The sequence below is a fragment of the Anastrepha obliqua genome, chromosome 3 (genome assembly GCF_027943255.1).
Source record: "Anastrepha obliqua isolate idAnaObli1 chromosome 3, idAnaObli1_1.0, whole genome shotgun sequence".
Classification (NCBI taxonomy): Eukaryota; Metazoa; Arthropoda; class Insecta; order Diptera; family Tephritidae; genus Anastrepha; species Anastrepha obliqua.
Window position 1 is genome coordinate 94,534,736 of NC_072894.1, and position 21,680 is coordinate 94,556,415.

Genomic DNA, 21,680 nt, shown 5'->3' on the forward strand with positions numbered 1-21,680 from the left:
ATGCTATTTATCAGACCCGCGTTAGTTATTCTTAGATCAGGCGAGCTGCTGCAATTGCTCACTACCCTGGTGGGGGCGCCGTCGTTCACAGTGCTGCCGGTTCTACGTTACCGGAATGACTCGGGTTTTTCCCGACCAAGGGCTGCTGCCCCCCAGCATAACTCTCATTGTCTATAAGTCTGTTTAATTCCAAAATTTAACAGCCAGCCGAAATTAAATTGTATTAAAATGAGTGTGGGTACATAAAGCTCAGTAGAGATCACACCGTACGTCCTTATCGATAGTAATACCATTTCAAGAAATGATATACACCTGGGTAATTATGGTCAGGACAAGTATATATATATATATATAGTAGGCAGAGGCGAGGTGGCAGTACACATCTGAATATCTGTCGATTGTTTCTATACAAAACTAGGCGAGAAGATAGTGCATTTTAGCTACGTTCACGCCATTTTATTCCACCTCCTCTGCAGAGAAGGAACATTCGCACAGCGATCAACCTTCCCCAGCACAAGAAAAGTTTTATGCTCAATGTTATCTTTAGGACCTCAAGCAAAATGTGAATCCATGGAGTTTTGTTTGTCAGAACTTTGAAAATCAACCGTTAAGCACTAATGAAATATTTATTGTTGCACTTCATGTGGAATACATTGAACATCTAATGCAAATGTTTATTTATAAAGGAAACTTACAATACATATACAGAGGACAAAAGAGGCTTCTAAAATTCTTTTCATTATGAAACATTTTTAAATACTTTTACGATAGAGAAATTCTTGGAAAACGTCAATTCAGAAATGAAAAGGATTTAACATAAACGTGCTACTCGTATATAAACAAAAAATATTCTTATATCCTTTTATTAGTTTTTCATTATTAATTTCTATAGAACTTGTTTTGTTATCGTCCTTTTTAATTCTTACATATTTATTTATACATCACGTGAATTTATCAATGCTTAACATCAAATACATTTTTATCTTTTATTAGTTTTATTCCAAAAAATGTATATATCTCACAATGACTGTGAATGCTCGTACCTAAACACTAGTTCCTACTACTGGATCTGCATAGCAAAATAATATTAAATTAGAAATTGCAACTTTCTATCCATTAAATCTATAAAATTTTCATACATTGTATTATGTACGTGAAGTATTGAAATAGATTATATTTCTGTTCTCATCTGAAAATATATTTTCATATAAATAAACAAATTTTCTCAGTGTATATTTGTTAATAAACATATATTGTTATCGGTTTCTAAAACCTTTTCGAGCTTTGTAATTTCACAAATTCTATCGAACAAAGCGCAAATATATGCATGTATGTATAATATAAACAGTATGTGCAGTTCGAAAGCATTGAAAATTGCATTTTACCGTTCAAAATGTATATTCCCCATACATTTAGACCAAATTCACATGTTACTAAACGAATTTGTGTGAGGAAAGAATACATATTACAATACCCTTGCGTATAAATCATTTACGTCTTAATGAAATTATTTACATAGTTTTCGTTTCCGGCGCACGCGGTACTACTTGGACTTTTTCCCCGTAACCGCATGCCGTTTCTGTTGAATTTTATCTTTGAGATTTTTTATTAGACTTTCAATGTCTTCCACATTGTACGCATATATAAGTTTGCATTGTTTAGCTTGGATGTTGCCATTGTTCAGGTTCTTCAATGCATGTTGCAAACAATACACATTTCCTTCCTCCGTTTTAATCATTGAGATGTACAAATTAGCTCGGCATAAGTCACACTCATTTTCAATAGATTTATGTGGTGGTTGCTGTTTTTTCGCCTTGGTACCTTTTTCATTGGCCACCTTCTCTGTAGATGTTACACCAGCAGCCTAAATTGAAACGAAATAGTGTAAATATTTGCAATATTATCAATTTATCATTAGCACATCCTAACAAACCTTAAGTTGTTCCCGAGCGGCCAATTCTTTTTCATATACCTCTTGCAGCATAGGAAGCATTTGTTGCAAGGTGTCAGATGTTACACGTTGATCATATCCCAAAGCAAAGAGCAACTGCTCTAAGGAGAACATGGCTGGTTCGCAGCTATCATGGATGTCCTTAAAAATTTTAAATATAATTATGAAATAAGAAAATCGAATGTGCTTTTTAAGTGCTTACTCTAAAGTCTTCTTTTGCCAGATCCAACCAGGATGTAGTCGCGAAATAAACGCTTTCAGAAACTACATAGCCAGTAGCCAAGCTAGAAGTGTAGGCACGAGGAAACACAACAATAAATTCGCCTGGCTTCTGTTCTATGCGACATAGCGACACTCCGCGATCAGTGAGCATGTGCGGTGGAACCATAACCGTGTCACAAGGCAGCCAAATAGTTTTATTTTGGCAATGTGTGGGAATGAGTGAAGTAAGTGCTGATCGGAAGTTAGCGCTCTGGTCGTCTGGAATGCCGTACCACAGTTTTGAGGCACCTGTGTGTAAGTACTCAATCCACGAGAGCCCGTGGGGATCGCGGTACCAGCAGCAAGCAGAAAACAGCATACCAACATGCAGAGTGGGTACAGTTACACCCATTACAGGGCCAAGCGAACGCAATACCGATCCTGGATTATTTGTGAGCACTTTAAGGTTCCATGGATGGCGCGCATAATTCGATCCTTTGCCCTTTGGACCAGGACTGGGGAAACCATAGCCCCAGCCGGAAGAATCGATAGAACCAGAGTGCACGCAAACGTGACTGTCACGTACAGCAACGTGACGCCAAAACTCAGCCTCTACCTCATTAACAATGGGTTCGGTATTCTTAAACCACAGAGCCATAGTATTGCGTGCAATGCGATAAAATTGACTAAGCGGCATACTGCGCCCTTTCACAATGCACTCCATTGACACACCATCCACCTCCTCCTCCGACTCCTCATCATCTTCCGAAGATACATCATCTTCCTCATTGGACACACTTTCAGTGTTTACAAATCGATCGGCATTTCGTCGAGCACGAGCTTCACGTTTCGCCCAATCTGCTTCAACCTCATCGAATAGCTTTTGACGCTCAGCCGGCGATAAGGTGTCGTAAGGAAGCAAGTACTTGCAGTATATATCATCAAGTTTCGTTACACGATCCTGTGCCAACTTCGGAATGCACATTTCTTCGGCAACGCGTGCCCATTTCTTTTTTTCTATCACCTCCTTTAAGCCACCTAGCTCTTGCACGGTATGATATAGGCGCGGTAGATCAACTTCCATACCTCCAATCCATGGTGGGTGATTCATCACTATGCTTTGCGTTGCTAGATATTTTTTAATTGCACTTAGCTCCTTGGCACTTGGACCCCAGCGATGGAGCATCTTATGTACGTATTGATTGTAAGCTGTGAAACGCATTTCATCCGATATACGGCATTCAGGTTTGAATGTTGGAGGAGGAATTATTTTGCAAATGCCGAATCGCGCTGCAATGGGAGTGATACGTTCAATAAAATCTATAGGGTCTGCGAATTCCTTTTCTGTTGGTCGGAAAATAGGCGCCTCTACCATCTGGGTGGGATCGTCGTGACGCGGGAAAGCGGTGTTATTTGACATTTTGATGGGTGTGTCATCCTTGAATTTCTTATTTGCACCATGAGCTGATGGACCGGGACCTGCCCCGCCCATTCGTGATTTTGCCGAACCTGAAAAAAGTGAAGAGTTCGAGTTGACACGGACTAATCCACTTCCCGCACTTGCGCTTGCAGCTGCTGCCGATGTTGATGGCTGATTTGTAGCATCTGCACCTCCTTTGAATCTTGGCTGGACAGTGCCGATTGGTACATTTTTCAAACTATTTGATGAAGATTTATCCACGTTTGATGTCGCTGTTGATGCTACAGCTGGGATTGCAGTATTGGATTTTTCACCTTTTTTTGAAATTTCTTCACCAGAGATATTTGCTCCCGATGTCGTGGACGACAATAGCGTTTGCGAAGTTGGTATCAAAGTTTTCATAATGTCGGATACATTCATAGACTCTGGTAGTGGTTTTGAATTTGAGCCCATTTGAGCTTTAGTCACCAATGTTGCGTGCATTATAACCTTTTGGTTTGGGCCGTCAGGACCCTCTCTACCTAACTTTACAGCGACACCTTGGATGCCTCCTTCGCCATCTCCACCGGTCCCAACACCTTGCAAAGGAATATAAAATGTATGGCCCTCAGAATCGGAATCGACGTCATTATTTACGATCTCTTGCTTCTTGACGCCTTTGGTTGACTTGGCAGAGGATGTTTTGCTGCTAACACCGGGTTTTTCAGAATCCAAACTTACTTTCACAAGTTTACAATTTTCTGATGGGCTCAGAGTTAAGGACACAGAACTGTTTTGTGATTTAGCAGCTGTTTCTTTGTTAACTTTCTCATTACTAGATGCAGCTACAGCGCGTTTCTTTCCCGGTGAAGCTTTACTAGTTGGAGTGTTTGGAACAGACTCTTCATTTTGCGAATCTCGCCCGCTTTGTCGTCTAAATGCTGGCGTTGAATGTATTTTCGTACCCTCCGCTTCATCATCATCTTTATCGAAAGAATAAATTGATTTCTCATTATCTGCGGAAAATGCACCGTATGAAAAGGGCGCCGATTTCTTGTGACTTGTCGTTGTTGTTTCTTTTAATTCAATTTGTTTTGGTTGGTTTTTCTGATTGTAAACAGGAGTTCGCTTTGGCGTTTTTGTAGTCGCCGAACTACTGATCGAAAGAGTATTCAATGCAGGTTTAACTAGAGTGACATTTTTCTCATCTGACGCAGGTATCACCGTTGTAGTTGTAGTGTTCTTTTTTCGATTTTGCTTCGGCGTTGGAGGAACGTCTGTAGATAATGGAGGAGTAGATGCAGGCAATTCCGGCTGTGCCAGCTTACCAACAGCAGTTATTTTGTGGACCGCACTGGAGGTCGTTGGAGCGTCTTTTTCCTTTTCAACTTTATTTTGCTTATTGTCCTTACCTGTAGTTTCGCTAATATTTTTTTCTTCTTTGAATTTTTTAACAGCAGTATTTTTTTTGTCTGTTTTTTCGGAACGTGTTGCCTTAGCGGGGGTTGCGGTCTCGCTTATTATGTTTGCATTTGAATTTGTTTTTACGTTTTTCTTTTGTGTTAGATTTATAGCTTGGCCACTTGTTCTATCATTATCAGATGGCATGTCCAATGGATTAACTGTATCCATTATTTTGCCATCATCCTTTCGGTTACCTGTTGCAATTACTGGCGTTGCCTTTAGAGAAGGACCTTTAGCAGACCAAGCACTTTCACTCTTACCTAAATCACGTGTGGCCTTCGATGATGAACTGAAAGAAGTACTTTCCTTGTCATCGCGCGTAGGTGGCGGTGTAGTAGCGAATAGATTTGGGCGTAAATTGTCGTCATAATCGTCGTCCAAATCATCTTGAATCTCATCCGGATTTGAGGAACACTCAATCAACCACTTTTGTATTTGTTCATGTGTCATGTTAACTTTCGCTTTACGCCGCTCTTTACTCGATAATTGGTCACCAATATAGCCTTCCGTGGGCACAACGGGTCCCAATACTGGTTTATGAATTGAACCGCACTTTCCCAAAGTACACTTTGTGTTGTCCGGTCCTGAACTTTGAGCTAAACTAACGCTAGCTATGCCAAATACCTTCCCAGATTCCTCTTTACTGGGCATCAGACTTGCTGTAAGAATGCTCCCAATTTCGTCTTTCAACGGATCTGCGGATGCAGCTGCTTGTCCAGCTGTAGCCGAGGTGGTTACACTGGTCGTTGCGGTAATTGCCACTGATGCGCCTGTACCGGGAATTGCCATTTTCGACGACAAAGATGAGCCGCCAAGTCCACCTTTCGCAACTGAAGATAATTCAAATTTTACTGGAGATGGTGAGGGAAAATTGTTTGTACGGGGTAAGGTTGTGCGATCAAATTTCGGTGTTAGAAAAGTTGGGTTTATTTTAGGCGACGGATATGCTTCAATTGGTGGTGGATAAGTTGTTGGTGCGGCTGGATATTTTAATGGTGACTGCGGTGGAAGGGGCACCTGCAAATGTGGTGGTAGTGTAGTACTACCTATGGGAGTTGGTGCTGTAGGAGACTTCGCCGTTGGAAATGGATGAGCAGCTGGGCGTACATGTGGTGCGTGGTAGTGCGGCGAAGCTGGTGGCATATATGATGGTGTTTTGTTGAAACTGGAATTCATTGTTAAATTAACATTTGGAGATGGAGGTGTAGCCGAAGGTATTGCATAAGTTGCCGGTACATTTAATATTTTGGATGTTGGAACTGGGGACTTCTTTTCAATTGTTTTAAACGGACTAGGTATCTGTGGAGTTGTACTCTGTGGCATTGCTGCATTTATCGGGGAAGCGCTGGCAACTGGTGTTGATGAATTGAGAGGAGGAGTAGAAATGGGTTTACTCGTTATTGGCAACATCATCAACTGATTTGGTGGCAGAATGTTTTGAGATGTACTGTCACATTTCCTTGAGTCTGAGTGGTCAGAATCTTTATCATTCGATTTTATATTAGCCTTAATTGCCAAAGGCTCGTCGTCGGAATCACTGAAATTTTTCTCGAGTTTGCGTTTAGTTTCGTTTACCTCTTTGTTCAACAAAAAATCCTCGTCGTCAGAATCAGCTTTACTGAGATCCGATTTCTGTTTATTACTTGGTGCACTTTCTACTGCCGTTGTTGATACTTTCGTAATTGCCCCCTTCTTCACAAGCATTCCTTCAATTTCTCGTTTAACCGGTGCTTGTTTATTTTGTTTGGGTGGGCGTCCGCGTCTTGCAGTCATTGGTTTTTCAACAGGAACTGTTAGTTCTGTTGATACTGGCTTTGGGGAGTCTCCTTTAAAGACAGGCCCACTGTTTCCAGCACTTGTACCAACCCCTGTTGCTGCATTCTTTTTTAATTCGTTTTCCATTTTTTCCATTTCTTTAACGTTTGGTCGGTCGGGAAAACTGTTCAATGATAAATCATCATCTTCATCTTCAGCCAGCTGAAGTTTATGCCCGATTATACCCATATAGATAGCAGCTGCCTCCTTTGTTTTTCGCGATGGCCGTTGAAATCTTGCTTGTGCACTTGTGGTGGTCTCATTTTCTTCTTCACCATTTACTGCGGAGATATCTGACTTAGATTTTTTGTTTATTAATTGGCGTGCAGGTGACTGTTTTTTCGGAGATGTTGGTGATACTCCTTTTTCTACCTCTGCCTCTATCTCCACCCCTTCATCCATTTTCTTTTTTGCTGTTCTGCCTCTGCCTCTACCTTTACTTTTAATAATTACTTGCTGTTTATCTTCGGGCGCTTCCTTTTCATTGCCATTGGAAATTGAAATTGCTTCAACTTCACCTTTTACTGCATCGATTTCCCCAGAAGCATATATTTGCTGTTCTGCCTTTAACTCCGTAGTTAGTTTCTGTGGAGTTATCTTTCTTGCTAACTTTCCTACACGGCCAACTTTCTTAGGTGTTCCCTTAGCGCCCTTTTTAAGTTTCATAGACTTTGCCAATGGCTGTTCGTCATCTGACGAAAAATCAAAGACATTTAACCTATCTTTATTTTGAGCATTCAAATCCTCACCTTCCTTTTTTTTACCTTTCTTGGTATTTTTGTTTGCGAGCTGCATTTTAGGAATATCTGCATTCTCAATTTTCGGATCATCCTCTACAGCTTTTTCACCTTCAGCATCTTCTGTGTGAATCACTTTTACAGGTTCAAAAAACGCACGCTGTCTTGTCATACGTCCTGACGGTTCAGGTGATGGTATAAATATTGGTGACTCTTTTTGTCTGGGTCTTTTTATTGATATTTTTTCTTTCGCCTTTGGCTTCTCATCTGGCTTCTGTGTTGTTTTAGTGGATTCTTTGGAATTCATTTCTTTTAATTCCTCTGGTACATCTTCTGTCGTAACATCTTTTCCTTTTTTGGTAGCTGAAGGTGGCCTGCCCTTTCGTGAACGACACGTTTCGCTTTCCTTCGAAGGTGTTTCCGATTTACGCTCCTGTATGGTGGGTGTTTTCGATTTTTTCCCATCTCCTTTTCGCACCAAAAATGACTCTTTTTCTTGTTCTTCCACCTTAGACGCATCATCTTTTGCAGAATAAAATTCATCGCACTCCTCATTTTCGTGCTCAGTTATTTGTTGAGTGTCCTTTGCAACACCACGATTTGATCGTCTCTTTGTATCCGGAGAATTATTGCACTTATCAGCGTCCGACGAATTGACGGGTTGTCGATCTGCTGGAGGACGACTACGACGATTACCCCCAGGAACTACTTCTGCACGTTTTCTTACAGCAAATGATTTAACATTATTATCAGCAATATCAGGTTTACTTTCTTGTTTGGTAGAAACTGCTGAGACTGGTTCATCTGCTTTGGTTTCCGTATTTTCGGATGCTGCTACTGCGGTTGATGTTGCATGTTTGGATGTCGAGGGCTTTGGTTCTTCCTTTTTTGATATGCTGCCCTTCGGTCGGCCTTTCTTGCCTTTTTTACCACCTTTGGCTGGTTTGGAGGCGGGTTTTTTGACTTTGCCCTCCGCTTCATTTGTCTTTCCTTGATTCAAAAAGTCTAAATGTGCTGGCAATGCAGGTGTTCCCCGAAAACATAAAAACGTTAGAAAGTCTTCCGTTTTTGGACGCTTGTTTGGTAAAATTTCAGTTGGAGGCTCACGGCTCTCTGAAGATGTGCTCGGTCCGGTATTTGAAGATGAAGATGCTGCAATTACAGAGCTGTATGACGATGTTGGTGCATTTTGGCCTTGGGCAAACTTCCGTTGGGCTTGAACTTTGGTCCTGTACAAGAAAGAAAAAAAATATACATAGGTTATTAAGAGGTATAGCACTATTTATTAATTTTAAAATAATAAAATTATCGACAACAACAGCTATTGCATATTTAGGTCCGTTTGTTTTGTCTACTGTCTATTAAAAAAAAAAAGAAGAAACTTATGCCATTGCTGTAGCGAAGTGGAATTTAAACAAAGATATGTGATTGGCTTTTGTATTAAATTTTGTAAATACTTTAGGGCATCCCTTAAAAAAACTTTAAAATGCTGAATATTTTTAATCCCATACACAAAATTATGATTGACACAAGCGAGTCAATTCTTAGTAATGGAGAAAGAACAGGTAGTTCACAGAATTACACCCAGGAAACATCGAAACACTACGAGATCTCCTAAAAAAAATTAAAGTAGTAGTAAGTTATCGATTCCTTAGACAACTATGAATCGCTTCTTGAGGGAGTCTTTAGGTCTGAGTAAGCTCAGTTCAAGAATTGTGCTTCACAAGCTGATAATGCACTATCTCATCGGCCAGGACCACTATCCTAAACAACTGCCCTGAAAAGGACATACGAGGGTCGTTTGAAAAGCCTGTGCAAATTCAGAGAGATGGCTCTAGTGACGCGTTAGTTTGATCAGTTAGTAGCATTTGCTGGAAGAACACACACAAAGTTACAGCCAGATCGGTATATTTCATTGTGTTTGGCATTCCTTTGAATCGAGGAAGGCGAATGATTTTGCTTTTCCATCACGACATCGCACCAATTCACGCCTTAGCAGTTGTGGTCGCAAAATTAATGGAAATAGAGTTCCAACTCGTTTGACATTCCCCCTATTCTCCAGAATTGGCTCCTTCGGACTATTTGAAATTTGAATAAATGGCTGGCGGAAAAAGATTTTATTCAAACGAGGAAAAATTCTTATTTGGAAAGGATCAATAAACTAGAACAGCGTTGGTCGAAGTTTATAAGCCTTAAAGGAGATTATGTCGAAAAATATAAAAGGTTTACCCTAAACAATTACAGCGCACGCTCGATAACGTGAACGCTCTAAAGCGTGAACACCCCAAAACGTGAACAGACATTTTTGTGCATTGACTACTCTAAAACGTGTACAAACCCAAAAAGCTCTAATAACATGAACAATAAACGTTATAATTATTTGAATGTAGTTTATATTGATCTCAAGTAATTCTGAAATTGGGGAGTCCCCTAATTATAAAATAGGCATTTTATTCATAATTGCATGTAAGGAGTAAAAAATCAAGTGATTTTAAAATGCGTAAACAACACGTTTTGTGGACCTGGAAATATTAGAAAAACACTGCGTTCTTCAGAGTTGCCCGAAATGGAGAGAGCTCTTTATCGTAGGTTTATCCAAATGCGAGATAAAAACTGGCCAGTAAGTGCTCTAATGTTGAAAGAAAAGGCAAAAACACTGCATGCTAAACTAAAAAAAAATGAAGCAAACGTCTTCTCTAGTGATGGATGGGTCCAAGGATTCAAGAAGAGGTACGGTATTCGTCTTCTTAAAATATGAGGCGAAAAACTGTCTTCGCAACCTCAGCTAGTGGATCCGTTTAAAGAAAAACTTAAAGCTAAAATGGCCGAATTGGAGTTGTGCAACGATCAGTTATATAATTCTGATGAGCCGGGGTTATTCTGGAGATTGGAGAAGAGAGCCCCAAGGTTAAAGTCTGAGAAGCAGCGTATCACGTTTTTATGCTGTTCAAACGCCACTGAATCAGACAAGCTTAAGCTTTTGGTAATTGGAAAGGCGAAGAATCCACGCTGCTTTAAAAACTTTCAGTGTCCCAACAACTATAAGAGCTCAAATCCGCCTGGATGACGTCGGCTATTTTCAAGCAACGGTTTCAGGAGTCATTTGATCCACAGGTGAATATTCCTTTTAAGTTTTGTCCGATTTTTAAGGTTAACTGGTTGTTGTTTAAGATTATATCGTTTTTTTTAAAGGAGAAAGCCTTACCAATTAAAGCTCGTTTCCACGACAGTCTGTTCTACGTTACCGAAACGACCCGGATTTATATCCGGTCAAGGACTGTCACTCCAGCAGCATTCCCCGTATGTAAGTATGGGGAATGTTTATGCTGTTACAACAACAACAACCAATTAAAGCTCTCCTTCTAATCGACAACGCTCCTTCTCACCCAAATGAGGCTGAACTGACAACGGAGAATGGGCAAATTTCGGCAATGTTTATGCCACCAAACGTTACTCCCCTTATTCAACCGATGAATCAGAATGCAATAAAAATCACTAAGTTGCATTACAGAAATAGCCTTCTAGCTTCAATAGCAGCAACAAAGTCTGATTTGCTTGAGTCGTTAAAAAAAAATTAACTTAAAAACAGCTATAAATCTTTTGGATACGGCTTGGTTTCGTGTTGGTGAAGCAACATTAGCTAAGTGCTGGAACAGTATTTTAAATATTGCTGTAAGCAATGATGATCCCAAAGATCCATTGGCGGTTTTAAAAGAAAAATGGGAAGCTGAACTTCGCACCTTGATGAGCAACACCATCGATCTCCTTAGTAGTTTAAATCCTGAGGTTCGTTCGTGTTCGCAGATATGCTCAAAGATATGTATGTGGTTATTGAAGAAACTTTTTTTTTAATATTAAAAATTTCAGATTGAATTCGCGTTACCAGCCATTCATGAATGGAACGAAGATATCGAGGAGGACAATGCAGATGACGATCATCAACGAGAGGACGAATCAGATGATGACAGCGTATCAGACCAACTGGAGAAAATGAATCCGACTGAAACAGTTGAAATTTCCAGCAAGGCGTTAATATGGGCTGGTCATGAAGACATCGATCAAAATGATATGAGTGTGCTAAGACGGTTAAGGAAGAAAGCTGTACTTCAAGTTTTAGAAAAACAGAAGATACAAAATAGATTACTGATTTTTTTAAATAAAACCATGTTATGACTTAATTTTCAATTAATATGTAGCGAAAACAAGAATAAAATGTGAGTTTAAAAATTCTCACACTCCCTTACAAAAGGTCGCATTTAAGAATGGCGAAGAAAATAAAAAAATTAATTAGTAAAAATGGTATCTATAAATGGTACAAAAGGATATTGCCAGTTCGGAAGTTTCGCTAATATGACACTATTATATTACCTAAGGTTATAACTCTAAAGAAAGTAAATATTTCATAGAAGGAACGGACCTATTCATAAATTTCGTTGACTAAAAACAAGCTGTGAACATAGCTACGCCTTACTTTACTATGATTTGCCCACGTAAGTTTAGAGTTTTGACCCCCAAGCCGCTATTAATCTTACATTCCTAACTATTTGACAAACTACCTCGGGCACGAAACACCAAATGATAGAAAATGTTGTTTGTAATAGCGGTCGCTCCTCGACAGGCAACGGCAAACCTCCGAGTGTATTTCTGACATGAAAAAAACTCTTCATGAGAAACCACCTGTCATCCGGAGGCTGTGATTAATTACATATTGCTAACTGAGCTCTTGTTGGTAACTTATGTATTTCTAAAGTAACCAAGTACTTCCCCAACCTATATTCGAAAGGCATCGGGCTCAAATTGTCAAAACGTCCATCTTTCACGTCCATTGCCCCAAAACGATGCTCTATGATACCCTGATGTCAGGATGTTTTCCATATTGTTTTGGTTATCGACTTACCGAGCAAGTTCTTATGCTTAAAAACCCTTTTGAAAATAAAATGAAAGGCTTTTATTATTGAACCATAATGAAACATGAATTTCCTCAATACTGAATATATTAAAATGGTTAAATGTCAAACCATTAATTTTTTCTCATAAAATGAAATTTACTTTTAATGTTAAGAACGGCGCTCTCCCGAAATATTTGAGTCATAATTCTTGTTATAGTAGCTCCACACAATTATTTAAAAGATAGGGATCATTTTAAGGGGGAGCCTCATGTAGAAGCCTCAAAAAATCCATTTTTTCTTTCGATAATCTGAAAATATAGTATCTTAAGAATATACTGTGAAATTTGCATGCCGAAATTCTCAATATTATAGCTTCTACACACCATTAACTACGTAGATAGCGGCCCGCACGCTCCTGTACCTCAAACTTTAAACTCAATTATCTCGAAACGACTTTTTAAAAACTACTCGTGTTATAACTCAAAAAGTTATCGACCGATGTGTTTGAAGTTTGGTGAGGCCTTTCTGTACATTACTATCGGAAGGATAAACCTAAAATTTCAGATATTTCGCGTTGATAATTTACTTACTTTACTTTAAAAATGCCAATAAAATAGCCCTAAATTCTAATTTTTTTTCAAAGGCTTATTTTATAATTAATTGTATACTTGTCTTTTAATTTTATAGTTTCATCCTTTCCGTTAATATGTTATAAAAAAACAACCAGTTTAATTTTTTTGTTTCAGATCGACCCTTTTTGGGTGTTTAGTCGAGCTCCTCCTCCTATTTGTGGCGTGCGCCTTGATGTTGTTCCGCAAATGCAGTTTCAAGCCGACTCCGAACGGCATATATTTTTATGAGGAGCTTTTCCATGGCATAGGGGCGACCGCTATTAGAAAAATGTTTTTCTTAATTTGGGTGTTTCACCGAGATTCGAACCTACGTTCTCTCTGTGAATTCCGAATGGTAGTCATACACCAACCCATTCGGCTAGGCGGCCGCCAAGATCGATAGATAGAAGTTTCCACGACAGTCGGTTCTACGTTACCGAAACGACCCGGATTTACATCCGGCCAAGGACTGTCCCTTCAGCAACATTCCCCGTATGTAAGCATGGGGAATGTTTATGCTGCTACAACAACAACAACAATTAAGAGTAATAAATAGAGCAGTTTGGGACCTCGCGCCGTAGGCAGCCGACAAGAAATGATCCTGAGCCGCCATTTTGGAAAAAAATGAAACAAATTTTTTTTGTACACTCGAAAGGGTAAATAAAGTTGTGTTAAAGCTTCAAAATAATATAATTATTTCATCATCTTTAAAAATATGTTTAAAAAATGACCGATTTTGAGGCTTCTGCATGAAGCTCCCCCCTTAAGCTTCGTTATTGCCAAACAGAAAATGTGGAGCAAGATCTGAATTAAAAAGATTTGAAAGTGTATAATCTAGACTGCTAGTAGATATAAATGTAACAACTAGATGGCACTCGTTTTATTGCATTCATCTCTTTTTCAGTTAGTACTAACCTTAAAAGGACAGCTTTTAAGATTTTATGATATTCTATTCATTAGTTCGAGAGTTATTGTGTTAAGAGCGACGCTATTTTTGTTATTTTCAAAACAATAGATCAACAAGAATTTCGTGTTTTAATTTTACACTGCTTCTTGATGAGGAAAATACCATTCAAGCGAATCAATGGCTTGAAAAGTGTTATGGGCACTCCGCTCCATTAGAAACGACAATAAAACGTGGTCGTAGAGATACCGAAGATGAGGCGGTAACACCAGAAAACATCAAAAAGATCCACACAATCGTTTTGAATGATCGCAAAGTGAAGTTGCGTGAGTTAGCTTACATGAGAAATCTCTGTTGAAAGAGGATGCCACGTTTGCTCACCTTTGACAAAAACAAGAACGTGTTGATGGTTCTTGATGTTGGCAAAACTACATGTATTGAACTTCGAATTGCTCCCACATTCACCGTATTCGCCAGATATGGTTCCCAACGACTACTAGCTGTCGCAGACTTAAACAAAATTGCTCGCCGGTAAGAAATTTCTCTCGAATAAAGAGGTTATCCCTGAAACTGAGGCCTATTTTGAGGAAAAAGATAAATCGTTCTACAAAATTAGCATTTATTCTTGATGGAAACTACGTTGACGAATAAAGTAAGTCTTGAACAAAAACAAAAAAAAAACGGTTTGTTTTTTGTTAGGTCCAGAACTTTTCAGCCCATGTGTTATAAAAGGTGGCCAGATTGGGCGTAGTTTTTCCAATAGGGGTTTTTTTGACAGATCACGCGTGAGAACTGTTAAACTAATATATATTTTTTTCAGTATTGATTGACATTTTATCTTGGAAAGACTCAACAGCTTTTACAAATCGTACGGTGTATTATATTACGAAAATCGACGCTTTGTGAAATGTGTTCATCGCGTGCCCAGGCCAGTTTATGGTGTTCAGCGGTGAGGCCCAATTTTGATTTAATGGCTACGTTAATAAGAAAAATTGCCATATTTGGGCTGAAGTGCAATACGAAGTCATTCAAGAAGAGCCATTACGTCCATTGAAAACAACCGTTTGGTGCGGCCTAAGGGCTGGAGGAAAGATCGGCCAATATTTCTCCAAAGACGAGGCTGACGCCAATGTACCTGTGAGTGGCGAAAGCTATCGCCCCATAATAAATGACTTTTTGATGCCGAAAATTGAAGCTCGTGATCTACACAACATTTGTATTTGTTTTCTACAAGATGACACTACTTGCCATCGTCTCGGGCCGGGGGATTGGTCACTAAGATCGTGTGATATCACACCTTTGGGCATTTATTTGTGGGGATATATAAAGTCTAAATGCCTCGTGGATAAAACAGCCTCGATTGAGGCATTTTAAGCCAACATTACTACTAAAGTTATTCACGACATACCGACTAAAGTCCTCCAACGAGTCATTCATAATTGATGATTGCGGATAAACGAAATACGGCGTAGTGGCGACCAACATTCGAAAATAAATGTCAAGAATGGTTCTAATAAACATTGCCCAATCAATTTGAATTTTTGTTGCTTTATTTCAAATTAAAAAATTTATCACCCTCTATATATAGATTGAAAATTTTAATTTACTTAATTTGTTTTTAAGTCTTAAAAAGGCGTTAATAAATACAAATATATAATATTATATAATCAAAATAATATGAAGATAAAGGGGTATAATTGCTTCATATAGACTATTATATATTTAAATGCATAATTCAATGGTAATCGTTACTGAAATTAAGTTATAACTAAAATTTTGAAATTTTTAGTATACAAAAATTCGGAAATATTGAACAATCTATGTTAATATGCAGAAAGAAATTATAAAAGAAAGTACAATCCAATTCTACGCTTTAAAAATTTAAAAGGTCATTTAATTTATTCTTGTGTCGTTAGTTCTTTACTAAGTACCTTCCTATAACATTTATGTAGTTGTTGGCGAGCTTTTAATAACAGAAGACACAGTGGTAGATTTAGATTTGTCTAAGTTAGGGAAGATTTAGTGTCTAACACGACAATCTCCAATGCGGCCATTTTTCTTTCGGAAAGTTAATACTATTTATAGAGTATAGTTAATTTGGCGCGGCCACCGCTGCCGAGAGAGTTTGTGTGTGTCTTCGATTCGGTAGAACTCGGGTTCGAAACCCACAATGGGCATGAAACAGCAAGTGCAAGAAAAGAGTATTAGCTATTCGGAAGGCAGTATTAATACATTTAATAATTTTGAAGAAACGAAAAGCAAATCATTGCTGATTATAGTTATTATTGAATATATAGTAATTTCTGTTAGCTCATAAGCCCATCAATTATTTTATTTAGTATAAAAAATATAATATAAAATAAACATCTAGATCGTATTTTTGAAACCATAGGGATTATATCAATCGTTTAAATTTCTCGGACTATCCCACCACTAATTTACACCTTGATATTTGGAATTTTATATCCATTACTTATTATGGAAAAATTGCCGAGGTGAAGAATGTAAAAAAGTTAAGAAGAAAATAGGCTAAAAGGGCACCATTATTAGCTTTATCAACGCTATTTGATATTTAAAATACTAAAACTATTTATCAATGCACATACTTACGATTAATTCCATTATTTCAAAAATAATATCTTTTTAAATTTATTAAACTAGTAACTTATGCCATATGTAGATCAATTTATGCATGCCCGTAAAATATATATCACTATTTCTTAAGCCATTATTATTTAAATATTCAAGGAATGACTTATGCCCTATGCCATTATATTGTATGTACATGCATATGTATACAAAATAATTCATGAACAGGTACATACACATGTACGTTATATATGTCCATCTACACATATAATATATTTGTAAATTAATCGCATTCTTTTTTTTACTATATTTGAGATAATTATCCACACACCCCTCAAAATTCTCTGTTTACCCTCTTTACATTACTAATTCGTAATAATACGTATTGATCTTCAACACCGGCCTTCTTGCAACTAAACACAATTCTTACCTTTTAGGCATTTCTGGTGACGACTCTACTGCTGTCGGTTGAGGTGGCGGTGACTCTTTGCGTTTCCGCTTGGAGTCTTTGGAGACGACCATATTTCATTCACCCCTTTCGCCTCTTCGCCCACTCCTAACTTTTCAATTCACACTTGAATTCACTTGAAAAATATCTGCGATGCTAATCAGCCGCTTCAAATATTAGTACAATCCGAGTTCTCGTTACCTTTTCTAAATAACACCTTCTTACAAGTTTTTTCAGTTTTTGTCAATTTTAATTTAATGTGTACAAATCGTATAAATTACTCCAATTTACACACACCACCACCGCAACTTCCCATTTTTTCCATTTGCAAAATTTTCATCGACGTCGTAACTAGAAAATTTAACTCCATTTTTCATTGCTTTCACTTCAAAAACTTGCTCATAGTAACTTGCATATAGTAACAAGCAGTTCACTTCAATAATTTTCAATATTTAGTACAATTTGTGCCACATTTTTGCCAGGAAAAATAATATTTCATAAATTCTTATTTTCTTCTCCGATTTGCAATCGCTTTGCGTTTTACCAATGCTTCCAAAACTGTTTGCTTTGTGTCATGGCGGACGAAATACAGAGGTGAATTTTGCAGCACTGCATTGTAGTTTAGAAGCATTTGTTGTACATGTACAAAATAAAACATCCTTTTCGCTTTCTTTGAAAGCAATGTGTTATTAAGTATATTATTACTAAATACTTTGTTATATTTCCATTTTTTTATCCATCTTCATATAGTAGAAAATAAGCGCCAAAATGCTTTTGGAAATAGACTTATCGTGACGGGCAGCATTGGAAAAGGGGTTGCTTTAGAAACATAAAATACACTTATATACTGAAACATATGTATAATAAATTATTTCGTTTGAATCGCCTTTGTCTATCCGTTTATACATCCAAATATATGCGAAACCCAATAATCAGCTGTCATATTTGTTTTGATTGCACCCTCAAAGCTGCAGTAATTTCTTCTCCTTCAAATTAAGAAGAAGTTCAATTTCCTCACTCCCATTATAATAAACATTTTTCTTGAAAAAAAAGCAATATAAATATTATTCAGAATTATGTTGAAATTATCTTTACGAACTTCAAAAACAATACAAAAATACCACAAATTTTGGTTAAGGAAATTATTTTATATAGTTTTATTTATAGAGTTACTATTTCCTTTATTGTAGAATTTATAAAAGATATATATGTTTTTATAAATTATAATGTTGTATGCCAATGTATGTGATTTACATAAAGAATTCTCAAATAAGTATCTGTTATATATCAGTGTATTTGCTATAATAATTCTATCGCTAAATAAAATATTGGAATAGTGGCAATTAAATTTGGGTGTACAAAATCGAAGCAAACAAAACTCATAATCCGATAAGAATTGCCACTCTTAAATTCTCCAAAATTATTTAAATGGAATTCCATGGTTTTCCTCAAAAAACCGTTCTCATATATACTCGTAGTCTATATAAACTCATCCTAAACAATGTATATTTAATGCTCTTGATCACCCGTGATTTCATACTTTATTTTTGTTTGGCAACGAGAAAAACACGGCAGCCCTGTTAATAGGTGCGCTGTGAATTGCATTTTTACCATTTGGCAGCTAAAAACATTGTGTGTCAAAACCCTCTGTTGAAAAGTTTTTAAGTACAACCAAAAGTCGGCTATTATTAATATAATTTTAATTGAGAAATAAAATGGCGGACGGTGCAGGCAGTTGGTGCTTAATTGAGAGTGATCCCGGGGTATTTACGGAACTGATTCGTGAATTTGGCAAGTTTATTTAGCATTGTTTTTAGATTTATTTAGTATGCTTTTTGTTCGGCTTAAAACTAAAATTAAGCAATTTTTTAGTGAAATGCAGCCTCCAAAAGTAGTGTAGAGTTATCTGGACTCGATATAGATAGGTATAGGTAATTGCACGAGTGCGGTCAAGCAATATAGTCCCGTTTTCACGGAATATTTTTCACAATTAAATAATATTAATTTATAATTTAAATGAAATAATTTTTCTTTAATTATTAAGCATAATGTTTGCTTCTTTGTAGGATGTGAAGGGGTGCAAGTAGAGGAAATTTGGAGCTTAGATCCTGACCTGTTTAAAGACCTCGAACCTATACATGGTTTGATTTTTCTATTCAAATGGGTCCCAGACGATGAACCCACTGGTTCAGTAGTGCGAGATAATCGGCTGGATAACGTATTTTTTGCAAAACAAGTTATCAATAATGCTTGCGCAACACAAGCTATTCTTAGCATTCTATTGAATTGTAATCACGAAGACATAAAGTTGGGCACAACTCTTACCGAATTCAAGGAATTTTCGCAATCCTTTGATCCTTTAAATAAAGGCTTAACCCTAAGCAATGCCCCGAAAATCCGCTCTGTTCACAATTCCTTTGCGCGGCAAACACTCTACGAACTAGACAGCAAAAATCAAAACAAAGATGATGATGTTTATCATTTTATTGGATATATACCTATAAATGGGCGTTTATATGAGCTGGATGGTTTGAAGGAGGGCCCAGTGGATTTAGGCGCTATATCATCCGATCAGAATTGGATCGACGTCGTTCGTCCTATAATTGAGAAGCGAATGCAAAAGTACAGCGAAGGAGAAATCCATTTTAATCTTATGGCGCTTGTATCTGATAGATTAAAGATTTATCAACAAAAAATAGACAAACTTTTGTCTACTGCTGACGACGCTATGGAGACCGACGATGATCGGCAGACTGAAATAGCTAAATTGCGTTCGAAAATTGAATATGAAGTCGAGAAAAGGAAACGTTATAAAGTATATAAAAATAATAGCTACAATTATACCAAACATTAATGTTTCCATTTCATTTGCAGATCGAGAACATTCGGCGTAAGCATAACTATTTACCATTTATAGTAGAATTACTGAAAATGTTGGGAGAACAAGGTCAGTTAATGCCTATCTATGAGAAGGCGAAAGAACGCGCTGTAGAGAGGGAAGCAGCCACCTCAAAAAGCAAATCTTAAACACTTGACTATTGACTACATTCACAAATCTTACGCATCGTTGTCATAGCATTTTCATTGCACTCAATACTATTAGTTATAACATTTGGTTATCTCCACTCATTTATATTCATCCCGTAAACGGATTGACTGCCATGGAAGAACAGAGGTGATTCCATTCCGGTTTGTTTAGATTTTGCAAAGGAAATAGCCGAATAAATCTAATTTGTGCTGTTGGTAAAAAAAATTGTTTTATTTAAAGTGAGCCTATCAGTAAAAATGATCGTTAATTTGGTGTTTTTAATTTATTACTCGTAATATATTTCAAATATTGGCATTGATATATATAATATATAATTTAATGTATATATAGTTAATCTTTATTACAATAAGTATACTATACAGATTTTATTCGGTTTTGTATTTATAATATGTAAGTATTGTATATAGGAATATTATGTTAATCAGTGATTTTGTCGGTTTCTAGGTTTTATTCATCCAAATTGTGGATTGACTTTCAAGGGTTTTGATTCTAGTTTGGTGTTGTATGCATATTTTGCTTTGGGTGCGAGTGTTTGATTTACTTATGTAGTCTTTGAATTTTCATTGAATATACATATCTATGTTAATATGTTTGACTGTAGAAAATTAAAAATTATAGCATTACTAGCACAATAAAACATAAGCACATCGGAAATCATTTACAACGCATTTATGTTTAAACAAAATAGATACTAGTTCACAGAATATTGACAAATTTATGTTGTTACCCTAAACAAATTTGGATTATACATATTTGCCTCTTCTTCTGAATGTATTTATTATATAATATATTCTCTTGAAGTTACAGAGGCAACCCTTATTTTCTGCAATATTTTTGATTTACTTTTAACATTTTTTTATTTATTGGTTCCTTATGATTAAATGTGAATTTTTATATTTTTTACGTACTTTTTAAGATACATATTGAATTTCTTTTACCGTTCTTTTGGTATTGTATAAGCTGTTTTTCTTAAATAGTGTTTCTATAATTAATTTTTCATTTCGCTCAATTTTTTTTGTATTTTCAAAAACAAATTTTGAAATTCGCTATCATAACTTCTAAATTTAGCACTTACGAATATTTTTTTTAATTTTGAATTAATATAATTGTTTGCATGTAATTTTGAAGACACAACAGTTTCGGGTCCAGTTCAAGGAAGTATAATTTCTTGTTATTTTGTTTAAATTTCTCTCTTTTACACCATCTTACATGCCGCCATACGTCCTTTAACCAATGTTATTGTTAAGTCTTAAAGCCATCGAGATGCGTAGTTTGTGCGGAGGATTGTTGAGCGGGAATTGTTTGCACCGGTTCACCACTTTCTCTATGAACTGTAATTGTATAAATGATTGTTTTTGTTTTGCTTGTTAACATTTCAATGATTCCTTAAATGATTCTATAGCATTTTGGAAGCACATCAAATTGGAATAGTCATGTTTGGAAAAAATTGATTTGTCTGATTAAATTGAATTGCCGAATTGGTCGAATAGTGATTTGGATTGTAAGATGGAAAGCAATTGTTTGGCGGCGGTATACCTGCAGCTTGCATGCGATTGTATAAGTTCTTCCTCTTCTTCTTTAAGATCAAATCTAAATTGTAGCCATCAGAGGTTGTTCTGTCAA

General features: G+C 36.9%; 3 protein-coding genes across 6 annotated transcripts in view; 1 reads left to right on the top strand and 2 right to left on the bottom strand.

Annotated features, from left to right (window-relative positions):
- Positions 1-607: 607 nt before the first annotated feature.
- LOC129240099 (serine-rich adhesin for platelets) lies at positions 608-17,577 on the bottom strand. Of its 2 annotated transcripts, XM_054875606.1 has the most exons (5): positions 16,991-17,577; positions 7,580-8,796; positions 2,154-7,522; positions 1,934-2,092; positions 608-1,864 (listed from the first exon to the last, which is right to left on the bottom strand). In XM_054875606.1, exons 1-5 carry the CDS (start codon positions 17,080-17,082, stop codon positions 1,544-1,546), a joined length of 7,158 nt encoding a protein of 2,385 aa, XP_054731581.1. In that variant the 5' UTR covers positions 17,083-17,577; the 3' UTR covers positions 608-1,543. The 2 variants fall into 2 exon arrangements, with proteins under 2 accessions (XP_054731581.1, XP_054731580.1); XM_054875605.1 differs by having other exon boundaries at positions 2,154-8,796.
- Positions 17,578-18,604: 1,027 nt separating this feature from the next.
- Positions 18,605-20,714, top strand: LOC129243090 (ubiquitin carboxyl-terminal hydrolase isozyme L5). The gene is made up of 3 exons (XM_054880206.1): positions 18,605-18,799; positions 19,075-19,823; positions 19,883-20,714. The coding sequence occupies exons 1-3, from the start codon at positions 18,724-18,726 to the stop codon at positions 20,033-20,035; spliced, it is 978 nt and encodes a 325-aa protein (XP_054736181.1). The 5' UTR covers positions 18,605-18,723; the 3' UTR covers positions 20,036-20,714.
- Positions 20,715-20,813: 99 nt separating this feature from the next.
- LOC129243089 (homeobox protein slou) overlaps positions 20,814-21,680 on the bottom strand; it is a 67,687-nt gene continuing 66,820 nt past the window's right edge. For 2 of the 3 annotated variants that reach the window (XM_054880203.1, XM_054880202.1), the window contains one exon: positions 21,296-21,673. In XM_054880203.1, the coding sequence (XP_054736178.1) occupies positions 21,475-21,673 (199 nt within the window). In that variant the 3' untranslated portion in view covers positions 21,296-21,474. Of the gene's footprint in view, positions 21,674-21,680 lie in introns of all 3 variants that reach the window. The other variant, XM_054880204.1, reaches the window with a different exon arrangement.

Excerpts from the sequence above, each read along its gene's own strand:
- LOC129243090 (XM_054880206.1), top strand. The coding sequence starts at position 18,724 with ATGGCGGACGGTGCAGGCAGTTGGTGCTTAATTGAGAGTGATCCCGGG. Across the intron at positions 18,800-19,074 it reads GGAACTGATTCGTGAATTTG|GATGTGAAGGGGTGCAAGTA; the intron begins GCAAGTTTATTT and ends GCTTCTTTGTAG. Across the intron at positions 19,824-19,882 it reads AGAAAAGGAAACGTTATAAA|ATCGAGAACATTCGGCGTAA; the intron begins GTATATAAAAAT and ends TTTCATTTGCAG.
- LOC129240099 (XM_054875605.1), bottom strand. The coding sequence starts at position 17,082 with ATGGTCGTCTCCAAAGACTCCAAGCGGAAACGCAAAGAGTCACCGCCA. Across the intron at positions 2,093-2,153 it reads TGGCAAAAGAAGACTTTAGA|GACATCCATGATAGCTGCGA; the intron begins GTAAGCACTTAA and ends AAAATTTTTAAG. Across the intron at positions 1,865-1,933 it reads CCGCTCGGGAACAACTTAAG|GCTGCTGGTGTAACATCTAC; the intron begins GTTTGTTAGGAT and ends GTTTCAATTTAG.